The sequence below is a fragment of the Andrographis paniculata genome, unplaced genomic scaffold, assembly GCF_009805555.1.
Source record: "Andrographis paniculata isolate CXL003 unplaced genomic scaffold, ASM980555v1 Contig22END, whole genome shotgun sequence".
Lineage (NCBI taxonomy): Eukaryota > Viridiplantae > Streptophyta > Magnoliopsida > Lamiales > Acanthaceae > Andrographis > Andrographis paniculata.
In genome coordinates this window covers 4591969-4611383 of record NW_026137513.1, presented here as the reverse complement: position 1 = coordinate 4611383, position 19415 = coordinate 4591969, and the positions used below count along the sequence as shown (strand labels likewise).

The 19415-nt window shown below is 36.0% G+C and overlaps 4 protein-coding genes and 1 non-coding gene across 9 annotated transcripts; 4 read left to right on the top strand and 1 right to left on the bottom strand.

The window, feature by feature from the left end:
* The first annotated feature begins 2095 nt into the window (after positions 1 to 2095).
* On the top strand, positions 2096 to 2167 carry TRNAD-GUC (transfer RNA aspartic acid (anticodon GUC)). The gene has a single exon. It is a non-coding gene; the product is annotated as a tRNA-Asp (tRNA).
* An 81-nt stretch (positions 2168 to 2248) lies between these two features.
* Positions 2249 to 8706, top strand: LOC127245435 (uncharacterized). Of its 2 annotated transcripts, none has more exons than XM_051266313.1 (15): positions 2249 to 2417; positions 2825 to 2932; positions 3017 to 3145; positions 3422 to 4000; positions 4150 to 4288; positions 4412 to 4756; positions 4915 to 5190; positions 5515 to 5702; positions 5800 to 6213; positions 6289 to 6374; positions 6477 to 6695; positions 7212 to 7340; positions 7905 to 8243; positions 8319 to 8431; positions 8588 to 8706. In XM_051266313.1, exons 1-15 carry the CDS (start codon positions 2313 to 2315, stop codon positions 8674 to 8676), a joined length of 3258 nt encoding a protein of 1085 aa, XP_051122270.1. In that variant the 5' UTR covers positions 2249 to 2312; the 3' UTR covers positions 8677 to 8706. The 2 variants fall into 2 exon arrangements, with proteins under 2 accessions (XP_051122270.1, XP_051122271.1); XM_051266314.1 differs by having other exon boundaries at positions 2303 to 2417; positions 2825 to 2918.
* A 53-nt stretch (positions 8707 to 8759) lies between these two features.
* On the bottom strand, positions 8760 to 10645 carry LOC127245436 (folate synthesis bifunctional protein, mitochondrial-like). Its single transcript, XM_051266315.1, has 2 exons — positions 10508 to 10645; positions 8760 to 10314 (listed from the first exon to the last, which is right to left on the bottom strand). The coding sequence occupies exons 1-2, from the start codon at positions 10572 to 10574 to the stop codon at positions 8867 to 8869; spliced, it is 1515 nt and encodes a 504-aa protein (XP_051122272.1). The 5' UTR covers positions 10575 to 10645; the 3' UTR covers positions 8760 to 8866.
* A 1142-nt stretch (positions 10646 to 11787) lies between these two features.
* Positions 11788 to 13407, top strand: LOC127245437 (ubiquinone biosynthesis protein COQ4 homolog, mitochondrial). Its single transcript, XM_051266316.1, has 3 exons — positions 11788 to 11950; positions 12129 to 12320; positions 12753 to 13407. Exons 2-3 carry the CDS (start codon positions 12138 to 12140, stop codon positions 13242 to 13244), a joined length of 675 nt encoding a protein of 224 aa, XP_051122273.1. The 5' UTR covers positions 11788 to 11950; positions 12129 to 12137; the 3' UTR covers positions 13245 to 13407.
* Positions 13408 to 15623: 2216 nt separating this feature from the next.
* LOC127245397 (UDP-glucuronic acid decarboxylase 6) lies at positions 15624 to 19408 on the top strand. 4 transcript variants are annotated; one of them, XM_051266238.1, is made up of 14 exons: positions 15624 to 15788; positions 16025 to 16138; positions 16960 to 17079; positions 17274 to 17360; positions 17454 to 17541; positions 17674 to 17765; positions 17951 to 18015; positions 18107 to 18195; positions 18275 to 18352; positions 18438 to 18531; positions 18614 to 18680; positions 18760 to 18823; positions 18912 to 18952; positions 19042 to 19408. In XM_051266238.1, exons 3-14 carry the CDS (start codon positions 16990 to 16992, stop codon positions 19225 to 19227), a joined length of 1041 nt encoding a protein of 346 aa, XP_051122195.1. In that variant the 5' UTR covers positions 15624 to 15788; positions 16025 to 16138; positions 16960 to 16989; the 3' UTR covers positions 19228 to 19408. The 4 variants fall into 4 exon arrangements, with proteins under 4 accessions (XP_051122195.1, XP_051122196.1, XP_051122197.1 ...); XM_051266239.1 differs by having other exon boundaries at positions 16954 to 17079; XM_051266240.1 differs by lacking the exon at positions 15624 to 15788 and adding an exon at positions 15794 to 15923.
* Positions 19409 to 19415: the final 7 nt, after the last annotated feature.

Here is a 19415-nt window from a genome sequence, read left to right as displayed (position 1 = left end):
GATAGGTAGAATGATTTTTCACTCTTATAAGTTAAAGGAGTTCTTATATTTTTTTCAATATGGTCAATGTACATATTTTATTATTTCATAAAAATTATCATTCAATATAAAATATTATTTTTTTTATAATTTTTAAGTTATTTTCATATTTCACATGCACAAAATATTAATTAAATTCAAACAATGCAATGCACAGTAATAATAATAATAATAATACTTCCTCCGTCTCACTTCTCATGTCCACCTTTCTATATTCGTCCGTCCCACTTATTTTGTCACTTTTTTATTAAAACAATTATACACTTTTATCTTATTTTAAAAATTTTAATTTATAATTTTTAAAATTTTAATTATACTAATAAGTTATTTTAATTTTAATCTATAATTATTTTTATTATAAGATAATTATTTTCACTAATATATTTTTAATTATTTATTAATTATAGTCTCTTAAATTTTTGTGTCTACAGTAAATTGGACAAAAATATCGGAGACGGAGAGAGTAATAGGTAAGAGAAAAGAAGCAAATGAAGCATGGACAAGTCCAATCAAAATTTCCGAATTGGGACAACAAATCAGGGCAGACATGGGCCAAATGATTCCACCCTAATCCATGCAAAAATAACGTTGTCCAAAAAGCATCCATGCATGCATGCATCCATCACGGGTCAACTCACCCATCTACGTACTTCATTATATATTATTGCCTAAATTCATTTTTAAAATATACTACTACTACTATATAATTAATTATATTACTAAGTAGTAGTTTGATAAGAATTTAAATAAAATTTAATGTATTGAATTTAATTAAATAGTACTGTAGTAGTAATTATTAGCAGATGAATAGATTCTCAAGTAGTGGCCTGGCCTTTGTCTGTTTACACCAACAAGGCAAGAGTGAAAATTACCAGTACATAATTGGCAGGTATTCTATTTTTAGTAACCTGCAAGAAAAGTCACATCCAACTAAATGACACATAACCCACGACCATTTAATATTTTTATTTTTATTTTGGCATCTGTCAGTTCTACTTTTTCTTTCGCACTTGTCCACCTCGACTTCTGTTTTTTTCATTTTTTTTTTATTTTTATAAAATAAAATAAAAAATAAATTCTTTCTTTCTCAAAGTGGAATTGCAGTCTTCATGTGGTGTGTTAATTTTGTCTGAATTGAGACAAAAATATAAATACACATATATCAATTTTCTTCCACCGGGAAAATATAATGGAGCCCCTAAGTACTCTATTCCAATTTTTATTTTTTTTTTTAAATGACGTGAAAAATTGGAACCATTAATACATTCTAAATACATTTTCAATCAAACCTAATAACTTACAAATAAAATTCAAACTAAATCAACTATGTGTGACAGGTGAGAAGGTGAGCTAAATGCCGCTCTTAGGGGTTCTAAAAGAAAATATTTTTAAGAATGCAGTGAAAATACTATTTAAGGATAACTTTCGTAAGTTAAATTAAAATTCCATAACGTAATAAAGTCCAAAAACAAGAGAGTACGAGATTGTTTAATCAAACAAAACACATGAACTCTAATGAACATGAGGATCGATACGCATAGGAAAAAAACACACACGTGTTTTAATATGATACCGAACATTAACATATAGATTATGATGGATTTTCAAGATGCTCTTAATTAACTCTATAACTATTATTTAATATTACTATACATAAGAAGACCTTAACACTAACTATGTGTTTGTTTCAAAAATTTTGAAATATTTTCATTATTTATACAAATTTTTTCTTTAAAAATATCAAATCCAACGCTTATTTTTTATATTATACTAAAAATCAATTTAAATTCAAAATATCACATAACAGATCATACAACTATTTCAATTGAAATTTTTTACTATTCAAATATTAATTCAGAATCCAAATCTCCAATCAAAAACAGCTAAAAGGTTTACATCTAATAGTAAATGAAATGCAATATTAATATTTAATTTTTATATATTTTCAAGACATTCCATTTAATTAATGCATGTTTCCTATTTCTTTTATTATTATCTTATTTTGTTCTGCATAAACTATTAAATATATAATATTAATATAAAAACTTAACAACAAGTCGTTGTAGTATAGTGGTGAGTATTTCCGCCTGTCACGCGGACGACCCGGGTTCGATCCCCGGCAACGGCGCGTATTTTTTACGCGTTTATATATCTATATATATAAATTTTTTTCTTTTCATAAATATTTTTCTTCCCGCCAATTCTGTAGGACAAGCGCGAGTGCGAGCACAAAGACAAGCACACACCGCTGCTGCGAGAAGGGAACAGAATCAATGGGGAAATCAGTGAAGAGAGAGAAGTCGGATGACATAGAAATAATCGCAATCGGGAAGCTCTACACTGGTCCATGGGACAAGAAGTATTGGAGTTCTTCTAGGGTTTGGATTTCGTTTCATTTGTTCAAGTAAATTTGTGAATTTTTGCGTGGTCGCGTTTTTAAATTGTGTTTTGGTTGACTATCAAGCTTTGGTTACATTGCACATGTTGTTCCTTCCTAAATTACGACAAAGTCTGAATTCGAATTGCAAATACTTGGCGAGTGTCTTGCAACCATTCATGTGCCGTCGAAGAATATCTCTTTTTTAGTTGTTTGATTTTGATTATCTTGATTCTAGAAATATTTTGTTTTTAAGTAGTAATTGGAGCATCCGAAGTTAATGCTTCTTCTGCTAGGATTACTCATATTATAAGTTAAACTTCATCCCACTTATCTGGTTTGTGGTGATATAGAGGATTGCAGTTGTTCACATATGATTTCTGAGGTGCTAAGGTGTGGGCTTTGCAGGGCAAGGACCGGTATCCGTATCCTGTTGGATACAAATCACTGAGAGCTCAAAATGGGATTACTTATACAATGGAAATTCTGGAAGGTCTTAAAGGTCCATCATTTATGGTGTGTACAGATCATAATTTTGGATTCTTGCATATATTTTGGCCACCATGTGTTGACAATATTGGCATTCAAAAAATGTTATAGATTAGTTCTACTGATGGCAAGTCATGTTCTGGAGACACTCCAGACATTGCATGGGAGGGATTTCAAAAGAAAAGCTGTTCAAAGTTGTGGCATGGGAAGAGATTTTCATGTAGGATAGATGGAGTAGAGGTATATTCTTTGTCCCCTTATATCATTATCCAATTTGAATATTTAATCCACTGTGTTATTTAAGGAGTAAAGGCAATTAGTATTGCTTATAAAGATCTTGGGGTGCTCTTCATCTGTATGTGTTTCCTATGTTTGCATAACTAACCGGATACCAGATTAGAGTCAATCTTCTTCTGAATCAAGCTCAGTACCTTCGGTACCATTTAAGAAACAGATGGAAACAAAGAGTGTAATACAACTAAGTAATTCTTTAATCTGTTTTACTGTAATTGGCAGTTCTTTGGATTCAAAAACACATTTGTTCAGAGGTTACTGCGGGAATTGGTGGCAAATGTTGGTGGAACTGCTGAACAGAGTTCGCAACCTCAGAATATCTCAATTGGAGCTGGTGATCCCATTGATCAATTGCAGTCAAGAGCATCAACATCAAGTCATGATTCAGATCTTCTGAAAATTTTGTCTACATCACATCTTACTGGAAAGAGGAGTAGAAGAGACAAAAATTATAGTAAACAGTCCAACAAGGCTCACTTACCACATCTGCAAGAAATATGTACAAAGAACGCCAGTGCTTCAAATTCCAAGCAAGTTTCTGGAAATGAAGACCTATCAGCTTCTGCTACTGTGTCTGAGTCTCATAATATTTCAGCAGTAACCCAACATGAAAACTCTGCAACTGGTATTGAGGATGAGAGACATCAATCAATTGCAGAAAGAAGCATGCTGGAGGATTCTTTGTGCATACCTAACTATCTGAAGAAAGAAATTTCCCTTTCTAAAGAAGACAGAGAACATACTTGGTCTTTGAATTATTCTGAGTCCAATGTTGATAGCTTGCACCAAATTCCAGAGCCTGTAAGTTTGTCAAGGCTATTTGAATTTTTTTGTTCTTATTTGTTTACAATTTGCAAATTGCAAGCAAACAAGCATATGCCCTTGGATCGGGGTTGAGTTTTTTCAGATCTAGTTCATGACTATACTTAGTTTGGATCACTAAATGACAGAGTGATGGATCAAGAGATGCTCAAGGATGCATTGACTTGATACCGCATGAGAGAGTTGGACTAACTAATGTTGAGCAGGACTTGAAAGCAGTCGATGATGCTGATCTTTGTGCTCCTGACACCTTGGATCATGCTGATGGTAATGCTACATTGTGTGGAACTTTCAATGGACAATCATTATCTTGCAGCTGTTAATTGAATTTAGTTTTCTTTCTCCTTTGTCCTCAGATTCTGTTTCGATCATGCTTATTTACTTTTGCAGATAGCATTTTTGTTTCTCCTGAGAATCATGATCAAATGCATTTGATAGTGAATAATGCAGCTACAACTGATGTTGCCAAGTCTGAAATCCTGGTAGCTGGTTTATCTCCAATTGATGAAACAAATGAATCTTCTTACAACTCAAGCTCAGAAAAGTATGATCCTGATTCAGTTGGTCAAGAAATAGCCAAATCAATGATGACAGTTCTACTTCCTCGAGCAATTCCTTTGCTTAAAACGTTTTCTAGGAGGAAAAAGAAAAAATCAAAGCAACAAAAACCCCTAACTCATGAATCTAAGGAAGAAGATAAAATCCTTGACATTACTATGACTGATGCAACCACTGGTAACGTGTTTACCAACATCATAATATTTGACTATATATATATATATATATATTGATTTTATAGGTGAAGCACTTACTACACCAGTACATGAACTTTTCTGTTAAAAATGATATTCTAACCACTTCTTCATTACTTTCTTTATATTTATGAAATGCAGTCGAAAAGCCGGCTGAGCATTCATATTCAGGAATGAAGAATGAGAACATGACAATTCCTTGTGCTACATCAGCTGTATCTATCTCTGGAAACGCATATTCTGTGGTTCCTGATACTTTTGATAGTGATGATCCTCATGATCTGCTTGCTCTTTCTGATGCCTCCAAGGTCAATCAAGTGTCCTGTAGTGTGAACCACCACACACTACTACAACCCCCAACAAATGTTAATGAAGGAGCAAACTTGCTGTTCTGTCATACTGGAATTAGGACACAAGGTATATTTAATTATGAAGGACATTCACCTTTAGTGGAGAAGCCCAGAAATGATGAATATGTTATATCGAAGTATGTTTTTATATATGTTAGGTATGGTTGATTGACAGTTCTTGTGCTGTGTTTTCAATGTGCTCTCTCCCAATCGTAGTTCTCTCAATAGATATGCTTATTAGACCTTATTTGGGACTTAAGACAACTTTCTATTTGAATTTCCATTTCCTTACAATTTAAAACTTAATCCCTAAATGACTGATGACTGAAGCAATAATATGATGTTACTTATATTCTTACACTAATCATGTGTCATTTTCATCAATTGACAGACAATGAGATATCTGACGTCATGGCTGAGGATTCAAATTTTAATGTTCTAGCTCCTGTAGAGAAAATTTCCACTAACCCAAGGATATTTGTGGACAATATTTCTTCTATCAATTCATCTTTAATTGAGGGAACTTCAAGAACCAAAGGTGTAATGGACAGAAGTTCCTCAGATTTTTGTATATCTCAGGTATGACGTACATGATATAAGCTTTGCAATTTATCCACTCTATTTAATGAAATTTATGTCATTACAAATTTATTAATGCTTCATGTCATGACTTCAGAAATGTAAAGTTGGTTTTGCTGAATTGAATCAAGACACAGAGCTAGGTGAATGTGATGATTCATCTTCAATGATACAAATTCCAAATGCAACTAATTCCAACAGTATGGTTGATAACAAGAAGAAGGGTGATTTGAGGTCAAATGATCAACAGGAAGTGACGCTTAATCACTATCCAAGCTGTATTCCCAAGCTTTTTGCCTGCTATATCCACCCCATGCCAATTTCCATGGTGCAGCTAATTGTTAAAGACAATGAAATTTCTATATGTGTTAAATGTGGATACTCAGACCAAAAGGAGAGCATTCTGTTTATCTACCAAGCCATAAGGTTTGGAGAAAAGATGGGATGCCCTTCACTAAGAGGTTATATGCCTATAGCTTCGCAAAATTCAGGAAATGCCATTGGTAGAGATGTAAGATAAATACTGTCTGTTGTTTTGCCTGTTTGATTTGTTTCTTTGCATTTCTCAACACTACTTTTTCTGCAGATTGCTGTTGAGAGATCTTTGATACAGTTAACCCCTGATGCACAATCGATTGTTCTATTGAATAACTTTAAAACACCGTATTGTAGGTAATTGTCATTCATCTTTGTATATTTCTACAGTGCTTTTTGACATTTTATATGTGCACCTTCCATTGTGCTTAGTACACCTGTTTGTATCTTTGCCATCAGGGAGGGTAAAGTTCATTGTCCATGTCCAGCTTGCTCTTTAGACTGCTTCGAGAAGAATGCAGTTAAAATAGTGAAATTAAATAATGGATATGCTTCACTTGTCACGAGACTGGAAACAACTCAAGCTGTTTGTTGTTTATTAGTTTGCGAACCAAGCTTTCTTCTTGCTGCTGAGGAAGGTGGGAAACTGAGGTTGTGGGTCATGAACTGTGAATGGAGGTAATTTCATACTTCTATGATTGCCTTGGGACCAATAATATATTGTGAATATCATATTGCCATATAAATTGTTTAGCAGCACTAATGAATTTGTATTATAGATGTGAAACACTTTTAAGATATACCTTATTTAGAAAATGCTGTTAGGATTTTAGCAAACTAACTTTCAAGCGTTGAGCATCTTTAATTTTGATTTATTTAATCTTAATTAGATTTAGATGTTTCTGTAAACAGTCCCTTTAAGCACCGGGCATACATAATTCAGCACTGAAAACATCTTTATATAATTTTAGGTCAGAATTATTATTTGATCCAAAGTCCTCACCCAGCACTGCTGGTCGGACCATTGTTGTAACAACACTGTCACCAATTCTTGATGGCAGACAGTGAAAGCAAACTGCTGCCCACTTCATAGTTTTGGACAATGTTAGAACTTTATGTTGAAATGAATCTAGGCCTAACAACTGCAATATGTCATGCCCAATTGTTGATTGTTTGAAATTCCCTGGTTTCCAGTGAACAGGTAGAAGATTGTTCCTTGCCTACGATTGACAGTTTGTTTCCGAGGATTGTAGACCTGAATACCATTCCAAGCTCTGCCAGCATGGTTGTTGGGCACAATGGCTATGGGGAATTTGCTTTGTGGTATGGTAATCTTCACTGCTAAACGGAGCTATTAACCTTTATTTGACTTAAGATTTGACATAGTATATTATGGTTGATCACATATGCAAGCTGGTCTCCACAATGATAGCAAGTGTTTGTGTTCGTGAACATATATTGTTTCTACAAAATAACCTTAATTAGCATAGCCTGCATGTATTCATTATCTCTGTAACATTAGATATTTAGTCAAGAGTTCCATCACCCATTAATCATAATATCCTGCTTATGCCATTGGAAGTTACAGTATTTGCTAATATAATGGTTTACATGTCCCTGTTGCAATATGCATCTATTCAAGATTACAGTGGGTTTTATAGTATTATATTTGTTCTGTTCTCTGATTATTAGTAATACCATACCAATCTTCGAAATAGTGCATTTACAAAGTTTATCAGTTGACATATACATGTAGTGCTGCCTGACAGCTTTCATTTTTGCTAGTCGATTTGCCTTGAAAAGTAAATATACATGAGAGATACCAGCTTTGGCCTGGCTTCTTGCTGTATGTATATTCTAGCATAAAAGTGTATGCAATTGATGTAGGGATATCAAAAAGCGCAGCCTGGTATCAAGATTCTCTTCCCCAGGCATCTCTGTTGTAGAGTGTATTCCAGCCAGTATGTTCATATGGCAAAGAAAAGCTGAATGCAAGGAGGTCGTCATTAACGAGATTATGAACGCCACAAAAACATGGAAATCAGAAAGGAAAGAAAACAAAATCTTCTCGCCGGAGGCGAAAGATGTAGCTATCTGGCTTCTGATCTCAACTGTCCCCGATTCGGATTTCCAACGCTACCAAACATGCAAACAAGACACATCATGTTGGAGGCTTGCTCTGTTGATCAACAACAAAGTAATTCTCGGAAGTACTGTGGAGGGAAGGTATGTTTATTTGCTGGTCTTTTCGAACATTAGAATTTGAAACCTTCCATATTAATAGTTCAATACACCTTGCAGTGCTGCTTCTATCACATGCCGAGGACATGGAATCATTGCTGGATGCGACGGATCAATTTACGAATGGGAACTAACAACAGGAACGAAGTTAGAGATCCTACGTTCATTCAGAGGTATTTTTCTTACATCAAACTGCAAATTCCACAAAGATTTATAGCCAACCATGATCTTACTAGCTTATCCGACCACATACAATAGAGTGAGCACGGAATCGATTTCTCAACTTCACTCAAACACAGCACTGATTGAATTTTGAAACATTATTTCAGATTGCAAAGTATCGTGCATAGCCACGAGCGCTTCCAATGCTTTGGCCATAGCCACCGGGGATCGATTGAACGTTTATCTGTCATCTTGAAGAACTTCACTACTCACAGATAGAATTGTACAGATTTTCTTAGGATCATTCAGTCATATCACAAGGTAAGAGCTAACCAGATAAGATCAACTTAAGATTTGAATTCATATAGAATGGTTGAACTAATCTCTTCTCCCTTTAGTTCAAACCAAAAATTTTCAAAATACAATGATTTCAATAACTTGAGCTTTTACCTCTGCAATATTGCATCACAAAGTTTAACAGCATCTCTGTTATCTCTTACATTATGCACTCTCACAATGTCTGCGCCGCCCAAAACTCCGGCAGTGACGGCAGCAACGGTGGCTGGATCTCTATCAGCTGCAGATGGCCTACCACATATTTCCCCCAAGAATCTCTTCCTCGAAGGCCCAATTAACAGGGGAGCCCGGGACATTGCCAAGCTCTTCTTCCCGATCTCAGACCGAATGTCTTGTAGTCCCGCAAGAATGTCCAGATTCTGCCTGGTGTTCTTAGAGAATCCGATCCCGGGATCTATCGCCATCCTCCACGCAGCAACACCCGACAACTCGGCACTCCGAATGCTCGCGTACAGCTCAGTCGCAACATCCCTGCAGACATCCTCGTAAACAAGATTCTCCTCATTCTGCATCGTCCCCGGATCGCCCCTCATGTGCATTGCAACATACGGAGCTTTACAAGACGCGATGACATGGTGCATCTCCGGATCCAATTTTCCAGCAGACACGTCGTTAACAAGGTGCGCGCCCTTATCGATAGCTTCTAGCGCAACCTGCGAATAAAACGTGTCAACTGATATTAGCTTCCCCTCCATCTCGTCGAGATTCTTCACCGCTTCCAAAACAGGGATCAGCCGTTCCAGTTCTTGCTCCGGAGAAAGCTTGGCTGCCATGGGACGAGTCGACTGCGCACCTAAATCAACAAAATCCGCGCCATCCACGATCAACGATCGAACCCGCGAAACGGCAGATTCAACGGAGAGATACTTCCCACCATCGCTAAAACTGTCGGGCGTGACATTCACGACGCCCATAATCGACGTCTTCTCCGACCAATTCCAGAGCTGGTTTGCCACCGGGAACACTCGTTTCATCCCGTCCTTTCCGACAACCGATTCGCCTCCCAACTTCTCCCACGCCTCGAACAGCCCTCCCGAGCATCCCGACAGCGAATGCCAAGATTCGACATTATCATCATCCCTTCCAAACCCGATCAAATCGATCAATGGCCCCATCACAAAGGGCCTCTCCCAAATCCTCTCATGAGGCACTGTAAGATCATCTGTGTTGATCCTCCAGCTCCCGTAGAACAATATGTCCAAATCGATCGGCCTCGGACCGTATCGAATGCCGCCGGCAGTTCGACCCATGTCCCTCTCGATCTCCTTCAGCACAGCCAGCAATGTATGAGGATCGAGCTTAGTTTTTCCTCTTACAGCAGAATTGAGGAAATGTGGCTGATCTGTTACATATGCAGGCTCTGTCTCGTACAAACAACCATGTCTGGTAATTCGAATGCCCGATTTCTTCATTCTATCCAAAGCATTGTCGAAGTTATTCAGCCTGTCCCCTACATTGCTTCCCAATGCAATGACAACTTCATGTTCTTGGGAATTGACCTCAACTGAACCGTCGTGCAATAATCGAGACAGAGAAGCTGCACTTAAGCAAAAATGGTCACAACCTATTGCACAATTACCCAATTTGAAGTTTTTAATTTGCATTGTTACCACTGAACCCATCATTTTTGTTAAGAAAAAAAGCAAGCTTTTAAACCCCTCTTGAAATCAGACCAAAGATACATATGAATATGTGTAAGAAGTCGATGATAATAGGGGTAAAGAAATCACCTTTACATGAATTCTTGGCTGGTTGAGAACCATACTTGATGGGCACCAGCCGTCTGATAATATTCATCTCAGTGGCCTTCACCAGATAGCGGCGGTGGGAAGAGGATGAGAGAATTAGGGTTTTATTTTATTTTATTTTCTAAATATTACTGTATTTTTTATTATTAACTTAAAAAAAAAAAAAAAAAAAAAAAAAGATGGTCTCAATTTAAATTAATATTGATAGTTAATCTCTTCTTTAATAAATTTTAAAGTTTTCTGAAAAGAAATTTACAGGAGGCATCTATCTATATATGTTCTGTGAAGTTTAAGCTAAGCTAACTACAAATGTATTTACAAAAGGGGGGAAGAAATTAGGGCAGAAGTTGAAATCTATATTATAGTAGTATATTATCTACAAAATTTTTACATTGATTTAACATATTTTTTCAATTTTCATTGCAATTCATCTGTTCTTGGTACACAGGGTTTCCTCTGTTTGGGATTGGGCTCATTGCCCGCGATTATCTCTCTGTAACAATTCAAAAAGGTGACGCTTTCGTCGACCATGAAATATCCGACGAAGACCTGGTAGAACCTGTAAAACCGTTCGCCGAAGGGGAAGAACCAGGTGAAGACGAAGAAGAAGCCCTGGAAAACGTGGACGACGATCATTGCTCGGAACAGCAGCTCGACGGACAGCGGGTGAATCAGGTGGTTAATCGCCGGCTTCCGTTTGGGGTGCATCTGTTTCAATCTGAGATACTCCTGGTGCAAGTGCGTGCTGAAATAGCCGCCGTGGAAGACGGAGAGGTTGAGGAGGAAGGCGGCCGAGAGCGCGAATTCCCAGCCGTGGTTGACGAGGAATTGGCAGAGCAAGGAGGTGCAGAGGTCGAGGGCGATGGGCATGGCGAGCTTCACGTTGAAGAAGAGGCGGTAGCCGACGATGAAGAGGACGGCGGCGAACCAGGAGATCGGAAAATCGAGGAATCGGGTTATCAGCAGCACCGACCCGTTTGCGTTCGAAATCACGGCGAGGAAAAGCCAGAACTCCGTCAGCCATGGCTGGTGGGCGCACCCCAGCTGCGTCATATCTCCGATCAAAATTCTCACGAAACTGGATTGATTTCATCGATAGATTTTTGGGGGAATTTGGTTCGTCTTCTTCCTTCCATTGCAAAATTGAAAAAGATTCTTTCTTCGGCTTAGAGTAAAACTCGGTGCTCTGTTCACACTCTTCAGCTCGATATGGATCCATCATTTGGGTCGACCCGAATAGAAATTCGGGGCCCGGTTTTGAGATCCATTTCACATTCAATAGGTTATAAGGTGAGAGCCGACTGAATTACATATTCAATATTAACGCACACAGAGGTATACCGCCACCGCCATCGCTACCGTTGTACCGACGTCGCTGCTGCAGGTGCGACGTGCGAGGACAATCTCTTTTGAGAGAAAGATTTGGTGAGTTTCGAATATGCGATGCGTAATTAGGGCTTTTGTGTGCTTTTGTTTAATTTACACTGGTTTTGAGGGAAATTGATCAAAATTGCTAGGGCTTTTCCAATTGGTGATGAAATTATAGAAAAAAAGTTTGCGAATGACTACTTGATTAACTTATTTGTGATGTTCCTGGGTGCAGTTTGTGGAGATGATGGAGCATGCTGGAATTCGGCTTAAAGGATGGCAGCAGGCTGCTGTTGCAGTTGGATCAGCAGTCGGAGCACTGCTGGATCCACGAAGGGCTGATTTAATAGCTGCACTTGGGGAAACAACTGGGAAGCCTGCATTCGAAAGAGTCCTTGAGAGGATGAAGAGGAGTCCAGAAGGCGAGGTGAAAATTTATCTATTACAGAGTATGAATTATCATTCAAATCGTCAGTTTTTACATTGATGATGCTATTTGGATAGGTATCCTAATGTTTATAAAATGAGGAAAAACCCTAATTCAATTGTATCCAGCATAGCAACTCTCTTAAATTCAAATTTGTTGAAACTTTGAACCAGAGAAACCTTCGGTTTGAAATTTCTCCATGGATTCTTTGCTTTACCTTCTTATTGCAAGTATATGATTTTATACTTCTGCACATATATACATACACACATATATATAGATATGATCTGAATTCATGGGATAAATCATGGTCAATCTTTCATTAAATTCTTTCTAAATGTCTTCATGAAGTTTAAGTTGTCGGTATATAAATTCTAATGTTTTATCATCAGTTCATGAAAGAAATCTCGAATGGTTTTTTCTCCTGCTCAGGCTGTGTTATTGGATCGTCCTCGGGTTATCTCTGCCAACGTGAGCCACGCTTGGGACCTCCCACCCAACACATTCGGTGCTGCGTATGCAAAATTTATGGGATCGAGGAATTTCTCCCCTGATGATCGGCCGCCAGTACGTTTCATGGACACGGATGAGCTAGCATATGTTGCCACAAGAGCTCGCGAGGTGCATGACTTCTGGCACACCCTGTTCGGACTACCCACCAATTTGATTGGCGAATCAGCGCTAAAAGTTATAGAATTCGAGCAAATGCTGCTCCCAATGTGCGCCCTATCTGTCGTGGGAGGTACTGCTAGATTCAGCGAAAAACAGAGGAAACTATTCTACCAGCACTACTTCCCCTGGGCCCTCCGCGCAGGCATACGATCCACGGATTTGATGTGTGTGTATTACGAGCGCCATTTTCACGAGGACTTGGAAGATGTTCGTCGAAGATGGGGCATAACTCCTGCTCCTCCCCCGCCATGACACGCCTCCTGGAATTGGTGTTTGGTGACCTCACACAGGTACCGTTTTTTTCGATTAACTCGCTACGGTAGTTTTTGGATATTTTCTTGATATATTTTGTGCTGCCGAGTTAAACTAAGGCTCGCTGATATGCTATAAAATTTCTACACAGATTTGCTTGCTATCTTCGATTCTGTGTTGCTGTATACTGATAATGGCATGGCATAGGATGTTCTTATTGATAATGTGACTATAGGTTCTTTTAGGGGTTTTATATATATAATTAGGGAATCCGCTGCCTGATACTTTCCGCTCTCTGGGTAAGTTTCTGATCGAATTTAATAGCTGTTACTTTCTGCTCTTTGGGTAAGTTTCTGATCGAATTTAATAGCTTGTAAACTAGGATTGGTAAGATAAGTCACACTAGCCGAATCATATTGACATATAAGATCTGGAGGCTTCGGAGATTTAACTCATGACTTTACATTCACGAGTTCACCTCACACGAAACATCCTCTTTTAGTTAATGTTCAATTATTATGTTTATATTAATTCGATTATTAAGCTGCTGAATTATTACAACAATTGAGGATAATGGTGTGTTTGGTTTGTATTTGGATTTGGATTGAAATGTCTTTTTATTAGTTGCTACACATGGTTTTGTCCGACTAGTCTTGTCGATCAGAGTTTGTAGGATATTAAGATCCAGCCGTGAAATATATATTACAGAATTGATAATCTTAAAGTTCGTTTCTTTTGCACCAAATTTTTTATTTCTTGCTATTTGAACTCTGCATTTCTAAATAATAAAAAATATATTTTTTTGGTATAAAATATTTCATTAAATATTATTTTAATGCCAAATTTCAATCAAAATTGGTGTGGAAACAACAAAATTGGTGTGTCGATAGAGCACAAAAAATGCTTAAGATGGTTTTAATATACTAGTAAATAAAATATAAGTACATCTATCAAATGCATTACAATAAATATTTTTTAAAATATTTGTTCTTTTTAACTTTAAGTAATTCCAAATATTTTAAAAATTACAAGTTTTTTTTATTATAATAATAATATTAACATAATTTAACTATATTATAAAAAATAAATAAATATAGAGAGTAATTTTCAAAATATATTCAATTATCTGTCCAAAAAATAAATAAATATAAAGATAAATAAGAACACTATATATAGATAAATAGATCCCGAGCCAGACCAATATATACAATACAGGTAATACTGTACATGTTTGCATTGTTATATTTAAAAAATTTTGTTTTTCTTTTTTCATTTAAATTTATTTTTCGTACTTTTTAATAAAAAATTATCATTTTTTTATTTTTTATTATCTAAAAATATTGTTTTTATGTTTTATTTATTTTTTAAAAATATATACCAGATCAAATGGGTCACTTTTTTATGAAGGAATGAGTAGCATATTATGTAAAAATTAATGTAATTTATTGTTTGATATATGTTGCAGTGTTATAATTTGAAAATTAAATATAAAATAAAATTAATGTAAAGTATAAAATCATGCTAATAATATGAAAAATTATATTTCATATTAAATATTAATTTAGGTGAAATAATCAAATATATATTACAAAAATCAGGAAATAATATTTAGACAAGCAAACCCATACCGAGTAATATTCATTCCCCTCAGTTCCAAAAAAAATGTCCAGTATAATTATTGTATAATAAAAATAATTATATATTAAGATTATTATATTTAAATGATTTAATTAAAATAAAAATTTTATAAATGAAATTACTAGTAACATGTCTGCATCAATTACATGCCTTTAATGAATTTTTCCAAAATTGTTCATACTCAACCACCCACCTAAAATTTGAAATTTGATAAATATTTTTCCAATATTGCCCAATTCTGCCAATTTTGCCCATGCTTATTTCGTTGAATTTTAACTTACTATATAAGTGAAAGCCTAATACCTTTATTATAACTTAATCTAAAATTTTAGATAAAATATAATGAGTATACTTTTTTTGGATAAATTGATTATGATATTACCAAAGTTTAGATAAAATATAATCTATAAGTAATTAAAAAATATATTAATAAAAATAATTATTATATAATAAAATTATTTACTATTAAAATTAAAATAATTAAATATATAATATTTAAAAAATATAAATTATATGTGATGAACTGAAAAAAAAAATGACAATTTCAGTAGAAAAGAATAGAGTATATTTTAAAAAATTTGATGGTATTGGAAGATCCAGGATCCGAGATCCAGGACAATATAGAGCGTTGATGATATAAAATCCAAGGTGCACATTTTGCTGGGCTTCCAAGTCCCGCTGTTTTCTTCTTCTTTGAATAGAAAAGTCAACCTGAACTCGGGCGAGTCGACTCACCCCAAGTTAAATAACAGCACTGCCGGAATATGCGATTCTACAATCAATCGCTGGAAGGAAGGGAGGAGAAATTACTTATCGAGTGAAATTGAAATGTTTTATGCGTGATTATTGATAGAGACCTTCCGTTTCCATGTCTGCCTCCCCCCCAGATTTGGAGTGACCCGTAAGGTACGCTGATATACATATAGATATAGATATAGATGTATTGTGACTTTTGTGTATCGATGCTTCGATGCAAATTTGCGTAATCGTCAAGATTTCTTCGCTCTCTCTCTCACTCTCTCTCTAGTTGGTGTGCGTTGGGTATAGCCCATAATTGCGAAAATGCTTTTTTCCTTTTTGTTAATTTCACATCGTCTTTTGTTTCACCCCTAAAATTAATTGAAAATTTGTCCCTTTAATAGGTAGCAATTGTGGGGTTTTGTAGCTGTGACTTCTGTGGAGTATATAAAGGCCAAGTCTTTGCAGTTGTTCGCCATTGAAGGAAGAAGAAGATAAAAGTGTTCTCGTTCTAAGTGGTGAGTCTGTGTAGGTATTGAATAGTGTATCGCCTCTTTGATTCACAATTTTGCTAATCCTTTGTGTTTGTCTGTGTGTTTTGTGGTTTATAATGTGATCTTTTGTGTTAATTGGTTTGATTTTGTGAGAGAAGAAATCTTTCTTGGATTAGAAATGGGATCAATGAGTCATTTGGGTTTTGATTGTTTTGGGTTTTGATTGTTTTGGGTTTTCTTTGGGTAAATTTCCTGAGTCATTTGGGTTTTGATTTGCACAAAATTTTACCCAAAGATTTAATTTTGCCCATCTTGCTGATAAATGAGATTTGGTTGTCTTTCCAGAGTTTCTGAATCTGTATTTTGGTTTATGAGCTGAATCTGATTGCAGTAATGGCTACTAACTTTACAAAAGTTGTTTTTAACTATTTATGTATTACAAATGAAGGAAAGAGATACATTTATCATTTGAGAATTTTCAATATTTGAACAATGTAGCTCAAAGGAGTTTGATTGGGAATAAAGTTTAATGTGTATATGGGATATGTATACAGTATTTTCCTTTGTCTTTTTTCATTTTTCCCCATTTGGAATCAACAATTGTATATGGGATAATCTAGATCAAGCTTGTTTGTTGGTTCAGTTTTGGCTAATTGTATCTAATTTGTAATGTTGATCAATCAGATTTGATATAAAAAATCGAATCATATCTAGATTTGAATGTACTCGATTATAATTTTGTTGTATGGATTGATTCCAATATCGGAATTTATGCTCCACTAATGAAACTGTTTTTGCTCCGATGTAACTTGAAGAGAGATTTATGGAATTCATTTTAGCCTCAGATCTAGTTAGTGTCAATTCTCTAACTCGCAATGGCTACGGAAGCATCCAATGGAACGAACCATGTGACTACCAAGCCACCTCCCGAGCCTTCACCGTTGAGAAGAGCAAAATTTTTTAAGGTACAATGAAATGATCTGTATAACAGAAGAGTAATGTCACATACATTTTATTTTCGAAGAAAGTTTATGATTTTTGGGGGGCTTGGCCTTTTTAATCGTCGACAAGATGTAAGAAATCATTAGAGAGATCCAATGAGTGTGACAGATGTGATTAGATTTAGGGTATGTTCTATTTTAATCTTTTGATACATCAGGCAAATATGAGGATTTTGGTGACGGGTGGAGCTGGATTCATTGGTTCTCACTTGGTTGACAAGCTGATGGAAAATGAGAAAAATGAGGTAACCATTTTGACACAAACAAAGACGAACAGACTGCTAAAAAGCATATGCTTAAGTTGATTTGTTTTTTAAAATTTTTGGGTTTTTCCTCAGGTCATCGTCGTGGATAACTACTTTACTGGCTCTAAAGACAACCTAAAGCAATGGATTGGTCATCCTCGATTTGAGCTTATTAGACATGGTAAATATTATTAGCTGTGCAATGTTTTGTGTTTCTTGTCTTTATCGAACATCTAAACTATCAGATATTACCTTAAACTGTATGCTCGTTATTGTTTGGAATCACTTCATCTTTTCTGTATCGATTCTGCAGATGTCACTGAGCCTTTGTTGATTGAAGTTGATCAGATATATCATCTTGCTTGTCCAGCTTCTCCCATTTTCTACAAATACAATCCTGTGAAGGTCTCTCTCTCTCTCTCTCTCTCTCTCTCTCTCTCTCTATATATATATATATATGTGTGTGTGTGTGTGTGTATTTGTGTGTGTTTATTGTTGTAGAAACAAGAAACAACGATGATTATAAAAATTCAAGCTTTATAAATGCAAGATCTTCATCAACACTAATGATAAGTTCTCTATCTCGACAGACAATAAAGACAAATGTGATCGGAACATTAAACATGTTGGGCCTTGCCAAGCGTGTTGGAGCGAGGTTTCGAAAATTTTCCCTCTCCCTCTCTCTCACTACCGCTCTCTGGTTCTCTTACATCAGTTAATTTTGTTGTGTTTATATATCCGAATAGAATTTTGCTGACATCAACCTCGGAGGTATATGGCGATCCCCTCGTGCACCCTCAGACCGAAGACTACTGGGGCAATGTGAACCCTATCGGTATTATAGTTTAGTGAGTGATTTATATTCAATAAATGCACCGTGTTCGAGATTAATATTATGTAACGTTTTATTTCAGGGGTTAGGAGCTGTTATGATGAAGGGAAACGAGTAGCCGAAACTTTGATGTTTGATTATCACAGACAGCATGGAATCGGTGCTTGCTGCTTCCCTTTTACACTGCTAGAAGTTGTCGATGTTTTTCTACACTAACCTATTAGGAATTTCCCATTTTCTTACAGAGATACGCATTGCAAGGATATTCAACACTTACGGCCCCCGAATGAATATTGATGATGGTCGCGTCGTCAGCAATTTCATAGCTCAAGCAATACGGTAATTATTCATAGTTTTTTTATGGACTTTTTCGACACGTCCCAATTTCCATTTCTCTAACTCTGATCACTTTCTTGTTTAGGGATGAACCTTTGACTGTTCAGTTGCCCGGAACACAAACCAGAAGCTTTTGTTACGTTTCTGACATGGTAAGTTGACGAATTATATTGTATTTACTTTGCATTTAGAAGCGCGTAATATTTGCCGCCTTTCGATTTTTCGAAAAAGGTTGATGGACTCATTCGATTGATGGAAGGAGACAATCCCGGGCCTATCAACATTGGCAATCCAGGTCAACATTATTACCACGCTGTCTTGATTGCAAAAAAAATGGTCTTGCTGTCTTCTTTATGAGAACTCACTGATCATTTTCTTCTCAGGTGAATTTACAATGATGGAGCTTGCAGAGACTGTAAAAGAGGTAATTTTTAAGCTTCACATTTCCTAGCCGAAACATCCATCCATAAATTAACGGCCACTTTTTTTTTTCTTTTTTGGTCGAGCTTACAGATGATCAATCCCGATGTCAAGATTATTACAGTGGAGAACACCCCAGATGATCCGCGCCAGAGGAAACCCGACATAACGAAAGCAAAGGAAATGTTAGGCTGGGAGCCGAAGGTGAAGTTGCGCAACGGCATCCCGCTTATGGAGGACGATTTTCGCTTAAGGCTCGGTATTTCGAAGAAGAATTAATTTTTTTCTTCAGCTTAGCATATATTACACCCTTTTCGGAGATAATACTCTTTGGTTTCATCCATGTGTGGTTTTTGCTGAATGTTGAAATTTTTGGATTCCTGTGAAATGGTTTTTTACAATGTTATTACATTTCGTGAAAGATCGAACCTGTTTTAATAAAATTTGAGTTTATTTTCGACGTTACA

Excerpts from the sequence above, each read along its gene's own strand:
- LOC127245435 (XM_051266313.1), top strand. The coding sequence starts at position 2,313 with ATGGGGAAATCAGTGAAGAGAGAGAAGTCGGATGACATAGAAATAATC. Across the intron at positions 4,001-4,149 it reads TGCACCAAATTCCAGAGCCT|AGTGATGGATCAAGAGATGC; the intron begins GTAAGTTTGTCA and ends ACTAAATGACAG. Across the intron at positions 7,341-7,904 it reads TATGGGGAATTTGCTTTGTG|GGATATCAAAAAGCGCAGCC; the intron begins GTATGGTAATCT and ends CAATTGATGTAG.
- LOC127245436 (XM_051266315.1), bottom strand. The coding sequence starts at position 10,574 with ATGAATATTATCAGACGGCTGGTGCCCATCAAGTATGGTTCTCAACCA. Across the intron at positions 10,315-10,507 it reads AGCCAAGAATTCATGTAAAG|CTTCTCTGTCTCGATTATTG; the intron begins GTGATTTCTTTA and ends GCTTAAGTGCAG.
- LOC127245437 (XM_051266316.1), top strand. The coding sequence starts at position 12,138 with ATGATGGAGCATGCTGGAATTCGGCTTAAAGGATGGCAGCAGGCTGCT. Across the intron at positions 12,321-12,752 it reads AGAGGAGTCCAGAAGGCGAG|GCTGTGTTATTGGATCGTCC; the intron begins GTGAAAATTTAT and ends TCTCCTGCTCAG.
- LOC127245397 (XM_051266238.1), top strand. The coding sequence starts at position 16,990 with ATGGCTACGGAAGCATCCAATGGAACGAACCATGTGACTACCAAGCCA. Across the intron at positions 17,766-17,950 it reads ACAAATACAATCCTGTGAAG|ACAATAAAGACAAATGTGAT; the intron begins GTCTCTCTCTCT and ends CTATCTCGACAG. Across the intron at positions 18,953-19,041 it reads TTGCAGAGACTGTAAAAGAG|ATGATCAATCCCGATGTCAA; the intron begins GTAATTTTTAAG and ends TCGAGCTTACAG.